General features: G+C 47.8%; 2 protein-coding genes across 2 annotated transcripts in view; one reads left to right on the top strand and one right to left on the bottom strand.

Moving 5' to 3' along the window:
* The window catches only part of F11R (F11 receptor), a 313,105-nt gene that overhangs the window by 244,088 nt on the left and 51,755 nt on the right, over positions 1 to 17,262 (top strand). The gene's annotated exons all lie outside the window — the stretch shown is intronic.
* On the bottom strand, positions 2,231 to 10,068 carry LOC114586863 (ras-related and estrogen-regulated growth inhibitor-like protein). The gene is made up of 4 exons (XM_028710705.2): positions 9,821 to 10,068; positions 7,716 to 7,769; positions 6,537 to 6,613; positions 2,231 to 5,218 (listed from the first exon to the last, which is right to left on the bottom strand). Exons 1-4 carry the CDS (start codon positions 9,933 to 9,935, stop codon positions 4,799 to 4,801), a joined length of 666 nt encoding a protein of 221 aa, XP_028566538.2. The 5' UTR covers positions 9,936 to 10,068; the 3' UTR covers positions 2,231 to 4,798.

Genomic DNA, 17,262 nt, shown 5'->3' with positions numbered 1-17,262 from the left:
GAGATTGCACCCAGTAAAATTGCAAAAATGTATAGGACCAGCTCAAATGTTTACTGGAAATGTAATAATAATAATAATAATAATATCTTTATTGTCATTGCCCCCTCTCGGGGACAACGAAATTACTTGGCTGCTCCATCCACCCAGGTAGGGCACTCCACACAAAATCAAAACAACTATAAAAACACTAATTAAAACAATACAGTATAATACAGCAAGGAAGATTAGATGACTTTCAAAGTCCAGGCTTCCCATTCAGGGCCAAGATCGCTCTGGAGAAGAAGCTGTTCTTAAGACGGCTCGTTCTTGTCTTCATCGTCCTGTATCTCCGTCCCGACGGCAGGAGCTCGAAGAGACAGTGACCAGGATGCGATGGATCTTTTACTATGTCCAGTGCCTTCCTATGGCACCTTGTGGCATACATCTGCTCTAAGGTAGAGAGTGGGCAACCAACAATGCTCTCTGCTGCCTTAACAACTCTGCACAACCCCATCCTGGGGAAAAGGAAAGAGAGTACCTTTTATCATATGTGGTGGACATGTGGGGAGGTAAAAGCTTTCTGGGAAATGATATATAATTTTTGTTTAAAATACAGAGGCTTTTTTGTTAGGTATTACAGGTGTGGAACTACCAAAAAATAAAATAAAAGACTGTTTATGTATGCAACGACAGTGGCAAGGATGCTCCTAGCCCAGAGATGGAAAGAAGAAAAAGTATCGACCGGAGAAGAGTGACAGACCAAGCTGATGGAATATGCAGAAATGGCAAGACTGACGGGAAAGATCAGAAACCAGGAAAACCAAGTATTTCTAAAAGACTGGAATAATTTTTTAACATACATTTGAGAGACCACTGTAAACAGCTGAAATCTTTGGCAGGGATACAAGGACACTTGTAAAGTAACAAGAATTTTGGAAACCAGGATTGTAAAATGGATAGATTACATTAAAAGATGCAGGAAAAATATATATAAATGGAACCCATGGAGGGAAGGAAGGTCTGAATGTTCGAAAGAACCGCTTTTTTAATTTTTGGAAATGTTATGTTTGTTGTATTTAACTTTTATGAATACATATATATAGTGGTACCTTGGGTTACATACGCTTCAGGTTACAGACTCCGCTAACCCAGAAATAGGACCTCGGGTTAAGAACTTTGCTTCAGGATGAGAACAGAAATCGTGCTCTGGTGGCGCAGCGGCAGCAGGAGGCCTCATTGCGAGAAGCAAAGCTACAGGGAACCAGGCAGAGGGCCTTCTCGGTAGTGGCGCCCGCCCTGTGGAACGCCCTTCCAGCAGATGTCAAAGTGATAAACAACTACCTGACATTCAGAAGACATCTTAAGGCAGCCCTGTTCAGGGAAGTTTTTAACGTGTGATATTTTATTGTATTAGTGGTTTTTATGGAAGCCGCCCAGAGTGGCTGGGGAGGCCCAGCCAGATGGGCAGGGTATAAATAAATTATTATTATTATTATTATTAGCTAAAGTGGTGCTTCAGGTTAAGAACAGTTTCAGGTTAAGAACAGACTTGCGAGCCAGTTTTGTGTAGTGGTTAAGAGCGGTAGTCCTGTAATCTGGTGAACCGGGTTTGCTTCCCTGCTCCTCCACATGCAGTTGCTGGGTGACCTTGGGCCAGTCACACTTCTTTGAAGTCTCTCAGCCCACTCACCTCACAGAGTGTTTGTTGTGGGGGAGGAAGGGAAAGGAGAATGTGAGCCGCTTTGAGACTCCTTAAAGGGAGTGAAAGGCGGGATATCATAGCCAAACTCTTCTTCTTCTTCTTCTCCGGAACAAATTAAGTTCTTAACCCGAGGTACCAGTGTGTGTGTGTGTGTGTGTGTGTGTGTGTGTGTGTGTGTGTGTGTGAATGAAGAATGAGTGAGATTGCAAGAGCTGCAACTAAGTGATGATTCCCTCCAGGCTATTGGGTGGCCCTTTTCTCCATCCCCCTCACCTAGCTGCTAGGGAGGAGAACAACAGTCAGAGTGGTGAATGTGAGCCGAGCTGGAAAAGCAGGCTGGAAGCTGGAGACACAGAGACCTGTTTGCTCTGTGCTGGATCCAAAGCTGCGACTGAAGGAGAAGCAAGACCTGTTGGGGTGTTGACGCTGTGAGCCCCTCCGTCCTATGCTAAGGTTGCAGAGATGTGTAACTAAAACCATATATCCTAAAGACACCACAATCTTGACTAACCTTCATTCCAAGCAAGCAGAGCCCTGAGTAAGCACCAGAAACCTTTGGAGTGGAGTCTCTCGCTGCTTGGAGATTTTTGGGAACAAACCAAGAAAGTTCACCACAGTCCATCACCGTCGTCATAAATAGTAAACTTTTTATTACTCATCCAAACATTACGACAGTGAGAGGTTTCTTCTACAAGTGTTTCATTCCAACAGAACAGTTCAGTAACAAAATAGGTTTGAACGTAAACAAGAATCCCCCCAAAACAAATTTTGAATAAATGAAATCAAAAGGAAACCACGACAAAATGTTGCGCTGTGTCCTCACTGCACCTGTTCAGTCCTCTTGCAGGGCAGGGCGCTGTAAGCCACCCTGCTTCTGGGTTGCTGCTATTTTGGGGTGGGATGATGGCAAACTGGGCAGTTACAGTTGATGGGGAGGTCATGAGCAGCAAACCTGCTTTCACAAAAAGATGGGAATTGTTTTTTTCAAAACGGAAGGTGGCGGGATAAGGAAATGCACTGGAAAGTCTGGGATGATGCTAGCTTTGACACAACGTCATCTAACCTCTCTACAAACAAATCAGAGTAAATAGACTGCTCAGTAAATAGCAGTCGTCATCTAATCTCCCTGCCGACAAATCAGGTTGAATGCTCAATAAACAAATAATCTAAAAGCACCCCAGGCCTTCACCAACCTGCCCTGTCCTGGACTACAACTCACATCGGCCCCAGCCTTCACTACCATGCTGATATTCTCCATTAAGATGCACACTTAATGGTACAGATGTGCGCACAGTGGTTTCAAAATAAAAATAAATGATGGGCACAGCAATGAGGAAAGGAGGGCAAGATGGAACAGCAGAACCTTGCTTGCCGTATCAGGCCAGCTACCCAGGAGAATCTTGATGTGCAGAAAGCAGCTATGCTTGCTCTCTTAAAAAATACTGGCTCACTGGGCAAGGCCACATCCTCAGCACAAGGAGGCCAGAAGTGATGGGGTGGGGACAGGAGGTTTATGTCAGAGGAGAAGGTGGAGCCCAGTCAGAGGCGCAGTCGGGGAACAACTGATGGGAGGAGCCATTTGGCGGAATTTGAAACGTAACAGTCTTCTGGGCTAGTTAGGGATTGAATCTGGTTAGGTTATTTGTCTTGGCAAAATATTGGCTGGTTGGCAACCCTATAGTTGGCTGGCTGGCAACTCAGCACAACCAGAATCCAAATACTGTAACTACTTTGGGTAGGTTCACTCAATGGGACTTTGGACTCTCCTCCCAATCCCAGCCAGCTTTGAAGAGCAGATCCCTGTGATGTTTCACCAGCATGCTTTAGAAATGCCCATCCGTTCCAAAGTCATTTGCCCAAGCAGCATGGTGTGTCTGTAGTTTGAGAAGCATCCTGTAAAGGCTAAGAACTTGCAGTGTGGCTGTTTGGCTGTTTGGATCGTGACCATAAGAGGTTCATATTCAACATCTATTTTTAATAATAATAATAATAATAGCAAATTTGCTGGTCAGGACTACTCTTATGTCTTCTTCCTAAAGTCAGTGGTTTAACCAAACTTATGCAATAAACAAGGACATAATGGTAAACATTTTAGTTTTCCTTCCGGGGATAAAAAGAAGGGGGAAAATTCCCCCCCCACACACACACACATTACAGAGTACTGGAAATTTGCCTCCTTGCTATTTAGCTCTTCTCCATCCCTCTTTTTAAAAGGGGAATTATATAGCATGCAACCGAGAGCAGGCGCCTTCTGGGTGGCTTTCAGCATGCATTGCAGATAACATTTAAAACAACATAGCAAAGCCTCCAGCTACCTCTGAGCACTTAAGTCAAAGAGAAAATGCTTTGGGTGGGTGGCAAGCGCCCACGGTCCAATCCAGCAGGGTTCTTGCACTGAACTGGCATGAGATCCATTTGAGCTCTATTTCCTACCCAATCAACCTAATCATTTCTCCAACCCCTGCAGAGCCTCTGAAAAGGTTTGCCTTCACACAAATGCCGTAATTGCTCTTTCGAACCCTGCCACTGCAGAGTGATTAATGTAAGCCGGCCTCCCCTGAGCAAAAGCCACAGCCTCTGACTCGCAAGACCCACCCTCTAACTCCGGAGACACGGCGTCTGCTTTTGCTGCTGTTCAGCGATGAAGCAAATGGTGCTCTGCACATGCTCCAAAGCACCTTCCTCGTCCTTTTTTTTCACAACGCCGTTCCTGATCCACAGCGCCAGACCCTGGTAACATCGTGCGGGAGGCGTGCATCACTCCTGCTTCCAAGGCGCAAAATCACAGAATCACAGAGTGGAAAGGTACCCCATGCGGTCATTTAGTCCAACCCCTAGCAAAGCAGGAACCACAACTAAAGAACCCCTGTTGATGGGCCATCCAACCTCTGTTTTGTGCTTGCAAGAGACGGCTACTCTCAGAGGCAAGAAGTACATTTATAGCTGTCCATAACTCTAAGTCCAAGGTGTGCAAGCTTTCTGCACCATCCTTCTGTGGTCATTTCGCCTGATGATCCTTAGGGATGGATGCACATCCAACTGAGCGGCCGTCACCAAAGCTCCTCTCCCACAATTCCCTAGTTCCTCTCTTTCCTCCCAGCTCCCCGAAACCAAAGCTCATTCTGTTCTTCTCCTCCCAAGGACAGCTGACATGCTGCGTACGAGTCCCCGGATGCCCACTGCCTTTTTGGTGGTGCTCCTGGAGTCCCGTACCAGGTCCAGGAGTTCGTGGAAGACCACCAGGGCGCCATGGTAGGTCTCGGCGGCAGAGATCTCGAAGAAGCCCGCGTCGGTGGAGAGGGCCAGAAGGCGGCCTTCCTCGCTGGAGACGGTTCTCAGGTGCTGCAAGTCCCGCTTGTTCCCCACCAGGATAACGGGGACCTTTTCGGCGCCTCCTCTCTTCTTCAGCTGCTTGATCCTCTGGAGCTGCTGGCGGGCGAAATGGAAGCTGGCACGGTCGCTGATGCTGTAGACGATGACGAAGCCGTCGGCCCAGCGGAGCTGCTTCTCGTTCAGGCAACCCTGGAGCTTTGCCATCTGCACAAATTTGAACGAGGGCCGGAGTTAGCGAGGCACTTTTATTTACTCCTACGTGGGGCTACCTTTGAAGGTGACTTGGGAAATGCAATTAATCCAGAATGCAGCAGCTAGACTGGTGACTGGGAGTGGCCGCCGGGACCACATAACACCGGTCCTGAAAGACCTACATTGACTCCCAGTACGTTTCTGACCACAGTGTTGGTGCTGACCGTTAAAGCCCTAAATGGCCTCGGTCCTGTATACCTGAAGGAGCGTCTCCACCCCTGTCGTTCAACCCAGATACTGAGGTCCAGTGCCAAGGACCTTCTGGCAGTTCCCGCCCTGTGAGAAGTGAGGCTACAGGGAACCAGGCAGAGGTCCTTCTCGGTAGTGGTGCCTGCCCTGTGGAACGCCCTCTCATCAGATGTCAAGGCAATAAACATCTACAGTGGTACCTCTAGATGTGAAAGGGATCCGTTCCGGAGCCCCATTCGTATCTAGAAGCAAAGTAACCAGCGACGGCATGTCTGCGCACGCGCGTGTCGCTTTTTGCCACTTCTGTGCATGCGCGTGACGTCATTTTGAGCGTCTGCGCTTGCGCAAGTGGCAAAACCCAGAAGTAACGTGCTCCATTACTTCCGGGTTGCCACAGAGCAACTTGAACTCGCTCATCCCGAAGCACATTCAACCTGAGGTATGACTGTATCTTGCTTTTAAAAGACATCTGTTTTTAATGTTTAATGCTGTATTGTGTTTTTAATATTCTGTTGGGAGCTGCCCAGAGTGGCTGGGGAAACCCAGCCAGAAGGGCGGGGTATAAATAATAAATTATTATTATTATTATTCCTCCAAGGAATTCAAAGGTGGTATACATCACTCTCCCTCTCCCCTGTAAAGTACCTTAGGCTGGTTGGGCCAAGGCCACCTAGTAAACTTCATAATTGAGTGAGGGTTTGAACTCTGGTCTCCTAGTTCCTAGTTTGATACTCTAACTGCTACACCACCCTGCCACCTGCCCCTAATGCTCCTTCAGGAAATCGACTTTCGGAAATCAAATTATTAAATTAATTATTCAGGCCTCCAAAAGAGCTTCCTCTCCCTCCTTGCCCATCATGTACATCTCTGACTAATGGCACAACATCATTTCAGAGCATGAGAAGAACACCCCCCCCCCATCTCTCAGCAGTAATAATCCTCCTACGGAACCTATCAATTTACATATTAGGGTGCTCGACCAGCACCCTAACCATGGCATCACCGCTGGCAGGCCAGCTTCAGCCAGGCATTCGCCTGTTGTGGAAATTGCCATGGTGAATTGTGTGTGATGATGTCTTACCTGGGGGCAGACGGAGTCCCAGATGCTGAAGCAGGCTTCCTGGCCAGCCATCATCACTTTGTGGGTGTAAATTGATTCTGGAAGGGAGGAGAGGTGGAGAGAAAATGTGTTAATAACAGCGCAGGCCGCAGGCTACATTAACTGGTCTTATTTCTGGTCTGTTGGCCATAATAAATTGAGGGTGGGTGTGCATTAACTCTGGAGCCATGCCTTCAAGGGCAGATTGTATGGATTGTATAGGGCATGGGTAGGCAAACTAAGGCCCAGGGGCTGGATCCGGCCCAATTGCCTTCTAAATCCAGCTCACGGACGGTGCGGGAACCAGCGTGTTTTTACATGAGTAGAATGTGTCCTTTTATTTAAAATGCATCTCTGGGTTATTTGTGGGGCATAGGAATTCGTTCATTTACCCCCCCCCCAAAAAAAAATAGTCCGGCCCCCCACAAGGTCTGAGGGACAGTGGACCGGCCCCCTGCTGAAAATGTTTGCTGACCCCTGGTATAGGAGATGTAAAAGGTAATGGTAAAGGGACCCCTGACTGTTAAGTCCAGTCGTGGACGACGGGTTGCGGCGCTCATCTCGCTTTACTGGCCGAGGGAGCCAGCGTACAGCTTCCAGATCATGTGGCCAGCATGACTAAGCCGCTTCTGGCGAACCAGAGCAGTGCATGGAAACACCGTTTATCTTCCCGCCAGAGTGGTACCTATTTATCTACTTGCACTTGGACGTGCTTATTTATTTATCGTTATGCATCTATCACACTTTTCCCTCAAGAAGCTCAAAGAAGCATTCAGAGGGGTTTTTCAAACACCCCGACTCCTATTTTATCCCCACAATAAAAACCCTGTGAGGTGGGAGATGGTGAATAGCACAAGGTCAAGGGAGAGAGGGAGGGAAGGAAGGAAGGAAAGTGAGGGGGTGACCAGGAGGGAGGAAAAGGAAGATGAAAAGGATTCTATTTATTTATTTTTCAAGATTTATATACTGTTTGATGATCACAACGAAACCCCAGAGAGCTTTACAAAAAGAATCAATAGCTTTATTATTTCTGCAGATCACTTTGAGGTCTTATTACAACCAAGTGGTATATAATTTTAACGTAAAAATAATTTGTAGAATTGATTATCGGGGGGACGGGGGGGACGGGACCAGAGAAGGATTATCTCAAAGGTCACTTACCAATATCTCCATATTCGCCAATAAACCTCCGAGTCAGAAACCGAACCGTCAAAGCTGGAATGTGGGAAGAAGCAGCAATATTAGGATGGCATCATTGATCCGGCTGCTACAGGCAATAAATCTTTATTTACAGGTTGGTTTCATTATTGCATTTATAGTTTACTTTTCCCGCCAATGAGCTCAAGCTGGTTCACACGGTTCTGCCCCTCCTCATTTAATCCCTCACAACAACATCCCTGTGAGGTAGGTTAGGCTAAGAGGCAGGGACTGGCCCAAGGTGAAGTGGGATTCATAGCTTCATAGGTGCAACAAGAATGATTTGATTTTGGTCAGACTAGAAGTGACATCACCACATCCCAGGTGAGGATTCATCCCAGATCCATCGCAATTAGAGAAAGAGACAGACAGACAGATGTGGGGGATCTTCCTTTGCCATCTACTTCCTCAGAGCTCCATTCTGACATGACTTTTCCCCTCACTTCCAATATTGTGCAGCTCCATGAAGGGGGAAAACAATGAGAATGGGTGCAGGAGACGGATTGTGAGTTAAGAGGTGGGTTTAGCATTGGGCCTGTCCTTGCAGTCCTCCTGACACAATACCCAGCTGCTTCTGAAGTGATCACGGCCCACTTGACTCAGAATGTAGGCATTTCACCCACGTTGCAGAATCCTAGAAATTGTAAAGTTGGAAGGGACCCCTAAAGGCCATTTAGCCCAACCCCCCTGCAATGCAGGACTCACAGCTTCAGAACCTCTGGCAGTTGGCCATCCAGCCTCTGCTCAGAAACCTCCAATGAAGGAGAGCCCACCACTTTCGGAGGGTGTCCCTCCCACAGAGCTAGGCCTCTGCCCAAAGTACAGATACAGAAGCCTTCACCAACCTACGTAGTGCCCTCCAGAGGTTGTGGACACCTGTCAGCCCTACAGCTGTGCTAAAGCCACAGACAGCCCTCGCCTTTCCCCTTCTCTCCCCGGCAGACTACATTTAGATTGCAACAGGGACTATGTTTTCAAATCGTACCTCTAAAGTGGCTTTACGTTGATGGCATTTAATAAAAAGCTGACAAAAAGCAGTGACGAAGTTGTCCTTTGCAGTGTTCAATGTGCTGTTCCTCCTGGCAGGGAGGTCGGTCTTGTTGTCCCCTGGTTGGAAACCAAGGGACTTGCTTTGATATTCAATTCCCTGTTTCCTATCCTAGCTCACGGCATAGTTGTGACATGACTAAGAGAAGAGTGAGAGGCAATAGGAGAGAGCCACCTTCAAATACCTGAAGGGCTGCTCCATGGAAGCAAGGTTGGGGTTTTTTTGGCTGCTCCAGAGGGTGGGACCCAAAGCAATGGATTCAAATGACAAGGAAGGACATCCGAACTCAACATTAGCAAAAGCTTTCTGGGGGTAAGAGCTGTTCGATGGTGGAACGCACTATCTCCAAAAGTAGTGGACTCTCCTTCAAAGAGAAGTTGGACGGCCAGGGATTATTTAGCCGTGATCCCTCCATTGCAGGGGGTTGGATTAGATGACCCTTGGGGTCCCTTCCAACTCTAAAGTTCCATGACACCAGCTCCTTTATCCTCGGCAAAGATGGCACTTTGCAGCATAAGCAAACAGGCAGCCAAACTCCTGCCCCAATATGCTTACAAATATGTGGACCATTTAGCCGACCAGATCCAAGTCAAGTCCTTAGCTTGAGGCCTGTTTAAAACTGACAGCCAAATTGTAGAAGCTGCCCTATACTGAGCCAGAGCATTGGTCTAGCTAGGTCAGCCTTGTCCTCACCTTGTGTGGGGAGCCTTTGCCTGCCCCCTGCCAGATGTTGCCCAGTGATGAGTCTCTGGTCACTGGCCATGCTTGCTGGGGTGATGGGAGTTGCAGCTCATCAACATCTGGAGGGCTGAAGGTTCCTTGCCATCCTTCTCCGTTCCAATGCCCAGATGTTCTGGACTTCAACTCCCATCAGCCCCAGCCAGCATGGCCCAGTGATCAGAGCCGATGGGACTAACCCCCAGCGACTCTGTGGGGTCATTCCCAGCCCTGCTTGGAGATGAGAGAGGGACTGAACCTGGAATCCCTTTGCATGCAAAGCCAGCACTTGCGGGTCACTCACCTGACTTGCCCACCTTCCCAGCTCCAATGACGAGGATGTTGGCTTCCAGTTTGGGCAGGCTCCCTTCAGATATCTTCCCGGCCTGCTGGAAAGCCATCCTCAGCTTGACCAACATTTGGAGTTTTAATCCCCTGGAGGAGAGAGAGAGCAGAGAGCTCAAAGGGCGCAGCCGGCAGGGTGTTCTAAAGGAGCTTCTTGGCAAAGTGCTTCCCTTCCTCTGCCTCTGCTTCGCTCTCCCTCCTTCTCTCCTGCTGGTATTTTATATAGCGGAGAGGAGGGGCGGCTGCTTGAGTGGCAGGGACAGCCAGGAACAGCTCTGCACTGTGCGTTCTGTGTTCGACGGAGCCTGAATATTGCAAACAGGTCACTGAGATACTGCACACAGGTTATTTTTGACAGAGTCTTTGTTTTTTAGCAGATTGTCCGTGGAAAAAGAAACTAGCTGAAATGGAGGGAGGAACACAGGCTGCTGTACATGGTCCCCCCCCACCCCGTCATTTAACCCGCACAACGACCCTGCGAGGTGGGTTAGGCTGAGAGTGAACTACTGGCCCAAGGTCACCCAGGGAGCTTCACTGCCGAGTGGGGCACGGATTTGAATACTGGTCTCCCAGTTCCTAGTCTGACACTCTTAATCACTACGTCACGCTGACCATTGTGCAGAGACTGCAAGAAAAAAATTGTATGGATCAGCAGCACCCTTCCTACAATAAGCACCCAGAGGGAGAGCAGAATACCTGGAAGGAATGCCTGGGTGCGGACAATGCCTTTGGCTGCCTTAACGTATGTGCCAAGCAGAGACTGAGCTTTCAAGTCCCTGTGGAACAAATGTCAGTCTATGAGAAAGAAGCAATTCAGGGCTTTGGGGAGAAAATTGCAAAGGGCATCAAAAGAGGAATTTTTAAAAAGACGTCAGCAGTGGGCAGAAGCAATGGAAGGAAGCCAAATGGATTGTTTTTACTTAGTTGCAATATTTATGGTGCTGTTGTTTTTTGTTGTTATTGTTATTTCCATATAATTTTTTATGGAAGTTTTAAAATGATAAGGAAAAGAAACAAATTTCCAGAAGATAAGTAAGAAAGTGATGAGAGAGGGGGTGGGGATACTGGAAGAGGGCTATTATGCAGCATTGATGCATAAATATGGTGGTTTAACAAATACTTCTGCAAATTTGGAAAAGAAGATACAGTGGTACCTCGGGTTAAGAACTTAATTCGTTCTGGAGGTCTGTACTTAACCTGAAACTGTTCTTAACCTGAAGCACCACTTTAGCTAATGAGGCCTCCCGCTGCAGCTGCACCGCCGGAGCACGATTCTGTTCTCATCCTGAAGCAAAGTTCTTAACCTGAGGTAATATTTCTGGGTTAGCGGAGTCTGTAACCTGAAGCGTATGTAACCTGAAGCATATGTAACCCGAGGTACCACTGTACTGCGATTTTATTTTATTTGAAATGTTCATAAGGGGATTTATGAAAACTTGAAAATGTCAGAACGATTAAACAGAACAAATCTGGCTTTCTTAATAATAATGATACCGCTAGAGCAGCAAAAGAGCCTTGCTCTGATTTTAATTAGTTTTCTAAGGTCTCATATACACCTCCAGACTTGGCTGGACCAGGTAGCACCACTCTGCAGCTACTGCCTTACTCCCCCGCAAAACCCCCCCCCGCCATTAATGGGGAAAGAGGCCGTGGCAAACCCACATTTGGACAAGCCCAGTGTGGACAAGCCCACATTCTGCCTTCCCAATAAGGCACTTCCTTCTTTCCAAGCTCTGAGAAGAGACTAAGGAAAGGTGCTGCCACCTTGTGACCAGAAAATAAAAAAAAATCCCATAAAGACTAGAGTCACCTCCAGATAATCATCTTGATTTTCATGTTGTTCATCTTGATTTGTTTGAATCAGATTTGCAAGGAGGTTTGATGACAACCTGGTTATCTCCAATTTTCCAGCCTGCACATATCCAGCTCCCTCAGCCGTTCCTCACAAGGCTTGGTTTCCAGACCCTTGATCATCTTGGTCACCTTCCTCTGCGCACCTTCCAGTTTGTCAATACAGTGGTACCTCTGGTTACGTACTTAATTCGTTCTGGAGGTCCGTTCTTAACCTGAAACTGTTCTTAACCTGAAGCACCACTTTAGCTAATGGGGCCTCCTGCTGCTGCCGCGCCACCAGAGCACGATTTCTGTTCTCATCCTGAAGCAAAGTTCTTAACCTGAAGCACGATTTCTGGGTTAGCGGAGTCTGTAACCTGAAGCGTATGTAACCTGAGGTACCACTGTATCCTTTTTAAACTCTAGCGCCCGGAATGGGACACAGTACTCCAGATGTGGTCTAAGCAAGGCAGAATAGAGTATTACTATTGCTTCCTTTGACCTGGACACTATACTTCTGTTGATGTAGCCTAGAATGAGCTTTTTTTTTGCTGCTGTAAGGTAAATAAAAAAGAAGGTAAAAGTAAAGGACCCCTGGATGATTACATCCAGTCAAAGGTGACTATGGGGAGCGGCACTCATCTCACTTTCAGGCTGAGGGAGCCGGCATTTGTCCACAGCTTTCTGGGTCATGTGACCAGTATGACTGCTTCTGGCGCAACGGAAACACCGTGACATAAACCAGAGCGCAGGGAAATACTGTTTACCTTCCTGCCGCAGCGGTACCTATTTATTGATTTGCACTGGTGTACTTTTTAACTGCTAGGTTGGCAGGAGCTGAGACAGAGCAACAGGAGCTCAACCCATTTTGTGGATTCGAACCACTGACCTTCCAATCAGCAAGCCCAAGAGCCTCAGTGGTTTAGACCACAGCGCCACCCACTGTGGCGGGTGCATCACACTGTTGACTCATGTTAGGTGAGGCTGAGAGACAGGGACTGGCTTTCAAGGTTGCCCGGTGTGAGAGTTTCATGATGGCCAAGTGGGGTCATGAAACCTCTTCTCGCAGGTACTAGGAGACTGGCACTCTAACCACTAATGGGGCAGGGAGGAAAAATAAGGATTTGTCTCCCTTTGGCAGGATCATCTCAACCTCCCAGATAACAATGCAATGCTGCAAAAGCAGGCTGCCTCTGGATCTTTCCCGCTTCAGCAGTCAGTGGTTGGCAGGTTTCTCCTTGTATTACGCTTGGCTTGTTTTCCTAGACTTCCTGAAACCCACGCTTGCTTCCTTGCTCATTGTGAAATTTTCTTATCGATTTCCTCCATTGTTCAGGAGCTGATTAAAATTGTTGATTGTCGGGTTGCCAGCTTACCCAGGAAGAATGTGTGACCCTCACAGCCTTGGGAGGTTGCAAAGAAATAAATAAATTCCGTAACATGAACCCATGTGGTTTGTGCACAGTAGGGCAGAGTTGGGGAACTCTTTGCAGCCCCAGAACCACATTTCCTCAGGGACAACTTTCTGGGGAGTGGCGGGGTGGGGACTGTGCATCAGGAGTGGGTGTGGCCAAAGGCAGGAAGTGGGTGGAGCAACAGAGATGACTTTGTTCAGTAGATTTATCCCTCTCCATCCGCCATCCAAGCAAGCAATAAGCAATCTCTCTCTCTCTCTCTCTCTCTCTCTCTCTCTCTGTGTGTGTGTGTGTGAGAGAGAGAGAGAGAGAGAGAGACAGACAGACAGACAGACAGACAGACAGAGACAGAGACAAGCATGAAAGTACAGACAGGGATAACCACCCAAAATGTAGGGGAATACATTTACAGTGGTACCTCGGGTTACATACGCTTCAGGTTACAGACTCCGCTAACCCAGAAGTAGTACCTCAAGTTAAGAACTTTGCTTCAGGATGAGAACAGAAATTGCGCGGCGGCAGCAGCGGGAGGCCCCATTAGCTAAAGCGGTACCTCAGGTTAAGAACAGCTTCAGGTTAAGAACGGACCTCCAGAACGAATTAAGTTCTTAACCCGAGGTACCACTGTATTGGGACCAGCCAAAATGTCATTAAAGCAATTCTTTCTTTGGGTCTGCAGGGGTTCAACCATCCGCAGGAGCCAAACTAAACTCAGCACTACTTGCTTATTTCATTTGTGTACCACTATTTCCCCCAAGAAGCTCAAGGTAACATACATAGTTCTCCTCCACGTCCCCGCCGCCCCACAACAATCCTGTGAGGTAGTTTAGGTTGAGGGACAGTAACTGCCCATCCCCCGTCACCCAGTGAGCTTCATGGCTGAGCGGGATTCAAACCCTGGTCTTCCAGGTCCTAGTCCAACACTGTTGCACCACACGGGCTCTCTGCTTTTATCCAGGCCGGCCTGTCCTTAGGCAGGGTGAAATGGCTACCTCAGGTGGCAGTTGCTGCAGAAGACGGTGGGATGGAGAGTGGCAGCCTGTCCTGGGCCCCTTAGCACTTGGGAGTGGGGGATGCTATCCCATCATCAGCGTTGAAGTTAGACCCATCTGCCAGTCCAGGAGGCTTCTGAGCATGGCATCAGGGTGGGAAGGTGCCAGTTTGTTCTCTCCTCATTTATCAAAGATGTCTTATGGAGCTTGGCTCCACAATGAATACCTTTATCAATGTACACTCCCACGGTACATTTATCAGTGACTGCAATTCAGGGTCCAGAAAAATGTCTGGTATTGGAAGCACCCTGAGGCCAGAAGGTGTCTCTTGCTAAAGAAGCTTTGGAAAAGCGCCTCCCTGCCCTGGGGGCTAAGTTCTTCTTTGGATTTTATTTTATTTTATTTGAGAGGGGCAGAGATTTGAGGGAATAGTTTTGGTGAAGTTAATTTGAAGGAAAAGGCCAACTCTTTCCTCTTGGTGTGGAGGCTAGCCTCGAGTGAAGAGATTTCCTCCATGTGGACTAGTCTCCTGAGCTGTCCTAAATGTCACCCACTCCTCAAGAACCTGGCCTCAGACCTTGCGCCGAGTACCACCCCTTCGACACACAATACAAGCGAGTGTCACTCCTTCATTCACAAGCATTCAGATGTTTGGGCCTCGGTTGCACGCTGACAGCAAAGGAGTGGCTCCCAGGAGGGTCGCCAGCTGACCCACAAAGCCACAGCTTCGCCTGCTCCTCTGCCTTTCACAGGACTTTGGCCTGCAGAAATCAATGGGTGGGGCAGCACCCTTGACTGAGATCAATTCCACTAGCTCATGCCTGTAGATTGTGCAGCTGTTAGCAGCACAGCTGCAGAAGCCGGTTGAGAATTTGGCAACCCGAGCTGCCCCGTTTGGCACAAATGACTTTTGTCAGGAAACGAAACAGCCTAGGCAGAGTCTTTGTGAGGAACAAAAAGCAGCGCAATACCAGGGGTTTGTTCCCAAGGAGATGTTGGGTGCCTATGGGATGGTATGACACCCCACCCACCCACCTGACTCCAGCAGCAATCATGGCACACAGTCAGAGGCTGCAGGGAGTCAGACCAAATCTCTAGTTCTCAGCCAGCTGACCAAGAGCCACTAAATTCAAGACTGGTAGGCAGGAGCCCCTTGGACCTGTTCCCACAACCTCAGGTCCCAGGGAACAAATACCAGAACTCTTGCAGGTGTCTTTTCCTAGGCAGGTGAAACTGGGTGCCTGTCAACACACCTCACCAGTCACACAGCACCCACAACAGAAGAGGCTGCTGGATCAAGGCCTCTGACCCATATATTCCAGCCCCCTGTTCTCATCCAACCTGATGCCCCCATGGGAAACCCGCAAACAATGGGAACGTGAGCACAAGAGCCCTCTCCCCTCATCATCTGGCCTAGTGAAGAGTTCTGGAGAATTCTATTTTTATTTTTTTTAATAATTTTTTCTTATTTTCCTTATACATACTTTTACAATACAATACAATACATCACATAGATACTTTTAGCTCTGCCAAGCTTGCGACTTCCCTCCGTCCCTTCAGCGAGTATCCCTTATTTTCTTATATCGCGTATTCCATTTTTTAACCTTAAATCTGTCATACATTGTAAGAGCTATTTCAATCCTGCCAGTGTTTTTAAAGTTTTACAGCTATCCTTTATATACACCATAAATTTATTCCAATTTTCTTGAAACCTCTGATTGTCCTGATCCCGAATTCTTCCGTCAGTTTGGCTAACTCCACATAACTCATCATTTTCGTCTGCCACTCCGCAATAGCAGGAACTTATTGCAACTTCCAGTTTGGGCAAGCATGTTTCTTGCCGCTGCTGTGGCGTACATAAAGAGTCTTTGGTCCACTTTCTTAATTTCCTTCCCCATCAAACCCAACAAAAAGGCTTCTGGTGTTTTGGGAAAGGTATATTTAAATATTTTCTTGAGTTCATTATAAATTACGGTAACTCCCAAAAGTTCTTAACTTTATCACAAGTCCACCACACGTGGTAAAAGTCTCCATCCACCTCTTTGCAAAAGAATTCTAAAGCTTCCTTGTTCTCATGCAACATTTTGGCTGGGCCTAATAAAGATGTGGATTTTGGCCTTGTTCTGACACTCAAGGTAGATTCCTTGGCTCTTTGAGTACCTTGGGGTGATGGAAATAAAATGCTGTTCCTGCTGGAGCCAAGCCAGGTTTGAAGCCCAGGGTTTGGCTCCTGGGAATGAGGATGGAAGATGAGTGGTGTCTGTGTTGGAAAATATTCCTCAGCATCATGATGTTTTATATCTCCCCATCTCCTGTGGTGTTTTAAGTCAGCCTCTGCCAGCCTGGTTCCCTCAAGGGACTGGCTGGAGCCACTGGGAGTTATAGTTCAAAACATCTGGAGGGCACCATCAGAACATAACAATTGCCCTGCTGGATCAGGCCAGTGGCCCATCGAGTCCAGCATCCTGTTCTCACAGTGGCCAACCAGATACCCCAATGGAAAACCCATGATCAGGAGTTGAGCACAAGAACCCTCTCCCTTCCTGTGGTTTCCAGCAACTGGTGTTCAGAAGCATTGCTGCCTCCGACGGTAGAGGCAGAGGGTAGCCATGGTGGCTATTAGCCACTGATAGCTGCCTTCTCCTCCATGAATGTGTCCAATCCATGTTTAAAGCTCTCTAGGTTGGTGGCCATTACTGCCTCCTGAGGAAGTGAGTTCCACCGTTTAACTATGTGCCGCAGGAGGAAGCCCTTCCTTTCCCCCTCGTCCTGAACCTGCCAACATTCAGCTTCATTGGACGTCCACAATTTTCCACTGAGCGAGGGGGAACCCTTTTTTCTGAACTTTTCCTATGGTTTATCACTGTAGATTATGGCGTGAGTGAACATTGGCATATAACATACGCTCTTCGGCGAACCTTCTTCCTGCTCTCCATGTGAAATATACTCAGAGTCCTGTAGTGATTTCATGCTCTTTATTGCAGCTTGTAAAACAGTGATTGAATTGCCCCCCAAACCTCAGGCTTTTATATACAGTGGTACCTCTGATTGTGAACAGGATCCATTCTGGAGGCTCGTCCGCAACATGAAAAGAAAGCAACCCGCAGCGGTGTGTCTGCGCACGTGTGGGTTGCGATTCGCCGCTTCTGCGCATGCGTGTG

This window comes from Podarcis muralis, chromosome 16 (genome assembly GCF_964188315.1).
Source record: "Podarcis muralis chromosome 16, rPodMur119.hap1.1, whole genome shotgun sequence".
Lineage (NCBI taxonomy): Eukaryota > Metazoa > Chordata > Lepidosauria > Squamata > Lacertidae > Podarcis > Podarcis muralis.
This window is presented reverse-complemented; position numbering and strand designations above follow the sequence as displayed.